The sequence below is a fragment of the Paramisgurnus dabryanus genome, chromosome 13, assembly GCF_030506205.2.
Source record: "Paramisgurnus dabryanus chromosome 13, PD_genome_1.1, whole genome shotgun sequence".
NCBI lineage: Eukaryota > Metazoa > Chordata > Actinopteri > Cypriniformes > Cobitidae > Paramisgurnus > Paramisgurnus dabryanus.
The window spans coordinates 1432860-1438087 of record NC_133349.1 but is presented as its reverse complement, the minus strand read 5'-3'; the positions used below and the strand labels follow the sequence as shown (position 1 = coordinate 1438087).

The 5228-nt window shown below is 34.9% G+C and overlaps 1 protein-coding gene across 1 annotated transcript; it reads left to right on the top strand.

Annotated features, from left to right (window-relative positions):
* The first annotated feature begins 496 nt into the window (after nucleotides 1–496).
* baalca (BAALC binder of MAP3K1 and KLF4 a) lies at nucleotides 497–5116 on the top strand. The gene is made up of 3 exons (XM_065299027.2): nucleotides 497–807; nucleotides 4348–4469; nucleotides 4676–5116. The coding sequence occupies exons 1-3, from the start codon at nucleotides 612–614 to the stop codon at nucleotides 4736–4738; spliced, it is 381 nt and encodes a 126-aa protein (XP_065155099.1). The 5' UTR covers nucleotides 497–611; the 3' UTR covers nucleotides 4739–5116.
* Nucleotides 5117–5228: the final 112 nt, after the last annotated feature.

The window sequence follows — 5228 nt, the reverse complement described above, 5'->3', positions numbered from 1 at the left end:
ATCAAGAAAAATCATCTTAATTTAAGAATTTTTAGATATTTTTACTAAAAACAAGATAAAAATACTAAGAATTTTTTTCTTGAAAATCATTTTTTGCGGTGTAATGAATGAAAACAATATACAAGTTTCACTCTTTGAATGGAATTAGTGAAATAAATAAACTTTTTTAATTATATGACCAGAATCTGTATAATACTTTTAGAGCAGTTTTTGGGAAGATGTCATTTTTTGGATTTAGGGACAAATACTTTTAATGTTTTCAAACCTGTTATGTTTACAGGTTTGTAACATTTTTTTCAATAGGACGTGACTATAAATGCATTAAAATTTATTTCAAATGGCCAAAAAATTCGTAAAAAATTAATTTTTAAAACATATTTCAAAATATATTTTTATTACATAAATTATATATTTTTTGGCCATTGTTTGAAATATATTTAAAATTTAATTAAATTATTTTTTTGTCGTATGGCAGAAGCGTCCACGATGACGCCCACCGCCACTGTCTGAGAGCATCTGGATCTGATGATGATGTGAAACTCTTGTACGCTACTGAGGATGCTGATGCTGCTCTCCGGATCTGATCCACGCGCGCGTGTAAAGAGCTCGTGATGCTGACGCTGGTCTCGATGGGTTGCGGTGGAAGTAGATCTGCTATGATCGAGCCCCGATATCTCGAGAGCAGAGACACCGAGTCGACGTGGCTCACGAACACGGACACGGAGGTCACGCAGCTGGCCACCGGTACCGGCGCACACAATCCGAACGGAACCGGCGACAACGAAAACACAGCGCCCACCGGTTCAGGTCAGAATCACCATCATCTGACATAAAACCCTGCGCATGCTGATAAATATATGAGCGGAATTCCCTTACAAAAACACCATTGACCAGGATCTCATACCTGCTTTTGCCAATATGTCAGGATCAGGGTATTATTTGAAGTAGCTTATCATTTAAAAAAAACAGTGTATGTGATTATGATAGTCAAACCATCTGAAATCATCACTATCGAAGTATCTTTTCCATAAAGACAGTACATCAGTATAATACAGTTACCATAGTCATATTTACTGCAAAATTACAAAAAAAAAATACAAATATGATCCCAGATCAAATATGGCAACTGGGCTAATTGTCATATGGTTTTAATTTTACTAAATATGTTATTTCACAACATTTTTTGGTTTGCCTAGAATAGGAATAGTTTTTGGTTGCAAAAATATACATCAAAATATAGCTGCAAGCATGGGTCAAGCCAAACAAGGCACAAAAGGAAATTTGAAAGAGAAGTTTAAAGAACGAAGGAAAATCTCATGATTTCAAATGAAAGAATACAAAAGTTATCAGCAAAAATCTCTCTCTCCCTTTTCAAAATGTTAACTGTTACAAGAAGGTTACTGAGTCAAAACAGTTCACCCCCATATCTTTATGATGTTCTGATGCAGAGATATAGCTCTTGCAAAACGGTTGCTACGGTATTCTCATTGGATGCTAGGTAGTAGGGCTTTGAACTAGAATTTGGTTCAATTGGTTCATTCCGAACAGAAACAGTATTTTAACGTTTCCGGTTTTCTGTTCAACCCTAAAGTTGACGTTCCTGGACCGGCTGGAACAAAAAAATTAAGTTCCCGAACCGGTTAATAACGTTTCATGTCAGCTGTGGGATGTATAAATAAGTAGGCTGATAATTAGGACATTAAACTTAAATTATTAAACTTAAACTTACATAATTTTCCTTAAGTCTCTTGTCATCATACATTATGTAAGCGGCATAACTGTAATTCTGACATGCCTACATTTGTTGAGTGCACTTAAACACGCGCACACACACAGACGGAGGACGAATTCCAAACGGCGCTTCGGGAAAAAGAAGTAGCATAAACAGTCGCTCCACATAAAGTGAAAATTACGTTGTTTTTCAGTGCTTTATTCAAGCTTCTCATTTCTCCGATGAGTCAACGATGAGCAGAAGTGAACTTCACTGAGTATTGCACAGAAATCTTGTCAAAGAACAAAAAAAATAACGGTATTAACCGGTTACCATTATTTTCAATAAACGGTTCTGTTCCCGAACATATATTTTTGGAAAGTTTCTGGTTTCTGTTCCTTGCAAAACATCAAAAGTTTCTGGTTTTCGTTTTCGTTCCGTGAACCGGTTCAAAGCCTGGCTAGGGAGTGAATTGGCATCCACCAATGATTATACTCCAATCCATAAAAAAGGAAGGTTTTGTTTAATTATCAGGCCAACTACTGGTGCAGGCATACCATCTTTTTTTGTGTGGCCTCATACTCTGCTCACACATTAGCGCATCAAATCTGGTGAAAAAATGGAATTGATGTCATACTGATTGCATTTGAATTGTCTTGAGACAAGGATTCAGAGAAAAAAAATTGTTTCTACATCTTGTGCATCAGAAGATATTGGCAAAAACATTCGTGAAAATTTGGACTGTTGGTGACGTTAGTGGGTTTGAGATAGAGACTCCAAATTTGCTATGGTGACTGGACTGTCCACTATCAGTGTGCCAAATTTCATAACTTTTCTACACTTCTATGGGCTGCCATAGACACAATGGTGAAAGAAGAAGAAGAAGAAAACTAACAATTTTAATAGGGGTCTTCGCCCTTGATAAAACGATTAAAAAAATTTTTACATTTATTTTGGGTATCTAAAATACACTGTAAAACATTTGCCAGTAACTTATTTATACTGTAGATTTAGATTCATGTTATTTACTAGCAACATTAAGAAGTCTTTATCTTTACAGAATAAAACTATAAAATAACAGCCTCATGCAAAGCATTCTGGAAACCAGAAATCCTCATCAATCTTTTTCTGTTCTTTTCCTTTAGATTTTGGTTCCCAGAATGCTTTGCATGTGGCTGTTATTTTATAGTTTTATTCTGTAAAGATCAAGACTTGTTAATGTCTAATGTTTATTTAACATTGAAGAAACTGTTGCCAGTAAATCATATACATTTAAATCTACAGTAAGTTACTGCCAAACAGCTGTAATTTTTACAGAAATGTATGTTTTACAGTGTAACATCCATGCAACATTCCTTGCAGAACGTTATTAATGTTTACAAGAAAATAAAACCTAAACAGATCCTACCTAGATTATTTGATACTAACTAACTAAATAACGTTGAGGAAACGATGGTGTGATGTGATATTGGATCATGTTGTAATAAAGTACAACAAATGTTCAGTAAAAGTTATTTGTGTTTCTTGTCAGGGGGAGGTTCAGTAACTTATTTGGTGGCCATTAATAAGTAAAACTATTTGTGAAATATTCACTGGATTTAAATGTGACAACTATAGCCCCAGATTTCTTTGCCTATATCATTATAAGGTTAGATCTTCAGATGTTTCTTTCACATGTATTTCATTCACATCAGTCACACAAAAGCATTCAGTCTTTATAACATTGATGTCATATGAGAGCTAATGATGATATGAATGCATATGAACTCACCAACAGGATCATGCATGACGTAGGAAAAGTCCAGAAAAATACTATAAAAACTATAAAAATGAATAAAACCAGTGATTTGTTTCATATAATATATTATAATATAAAGTGAACAGCAATAAAGCTTTGCTGTAACACGAAACACATCTAGTATTTCTAAGGATTGAATTACTCTAATAACATCCACCTGCTCGTGTCTCAAAGCTCTGAAATTGATGATGATGCGCCACCTGTCGGAAACAAAAGGTGTGACATCTACAGACACAATCACATCATCTGAGTTATGTTGGCCAAGGAATGTCTCATTAGTTCTTAGTCAAAAGAGAAATGTCTGGATGTTAAAGTCTGTATTTTTAACTAGTCAACAGTGCTTAGCTTTCAAATTTAAACATTAAACATAAATAAAATTCTATTTCAAGAATCATTTTAAAGGGCACATATAATGAAAATCTGACTTTTTCCATGTTTAAGTGCTATAATTGGGTCCCCAGTGCTTCTATCAACCTAGAAAATGTGTAAAAGACCAACCCAGTAACTTAGTTTTGGTAAACCATTCTCTACATGCATGTGAAAAAATAGCTCATTGAAATCTGGCTCCCCTTGTGATGTCAGAAGGGGATCTTATTATAATAATACCGCCCCTTAATCTTCACTATCCAACCACGGTACTGCCTTTTAGTGCAGAGATCAGCTCATTTGCATTTTTTGAAAAGACAAACCCCAAAACAGCACGAATTGCTCACACCTACAAAGTGGCAATTTTAACACCTTGGGGTATTTGAGCTAAAACTTCACGTATGTACTCTGGGGACACCAAAGATTTATTTGACATCTTAAAAAAGTCAACAACTTGTGTGTTTTTGTTTAGGTAAAAGAGAAGATCAAGGCTCTTGTGTGAAGGAGAGGAAGCTGGTGAATGCTGGGACTCAATGCAGTAGATCCTCAACACTCGCCAGCATCAGTAAACAGAGATCAGCACAGAGAGATGAGGTCAGGAGTGTTTAATATCTAGTATTTACATAATTCATTATTGATATAGATTGATTTTCATGACTTGTCATGGGGTATATCCTTTGCAATTTACAAATATTTGAATGAGAATGTGGATGTTCTTGACATTTTGTAAACCTCAACTAAATGTTTTTATAATCAGTTATGCTAATTTTCTTTTCTGTCTGGTCATTTTGTTCTTATAGGTTAAAAATAAATCAAAGAAAATCTCTCCCGCTGATGTGTCGAAGAGTCCTGTCCCGCTGTGAGCAGATGATGATGTTTTGACACACATACAGCCGGTTGACAAGAGACCTTTTCTGTCAAACTTGATGACAAAGTGAAGAAAGAGTTTTGGTTATCTGCCGTTCATTAGCGTCTCACTGCATGAGATAACAGAAACACACATCGACCCTACAAGATGCTGCAACACAGGCTCATGCCTTTATATGTATCTGAAATATGCTTCAATGCTACCAATATCATTTAGTATTTTTACTGGTTATATATCTATATATGTTTCACTGTGAGACTCATCGGTAATGTGATTTTCTAGTGCCTAAAGAGTCTGTTTGATGATTCAGATACACAAAAGTCTCAGGTTGCGAGTCTACAAATTAAAAATATATTAATGATACATTAATGTCATTGCAACTAATAAAAAACAAATACTCTTGCTTGTTTATTTCTTACTCTGATCCTTAAAATCATGAAGCAGGTTCGGCTCTAAGAGTAAAATTCACAGCACAACAATTACAG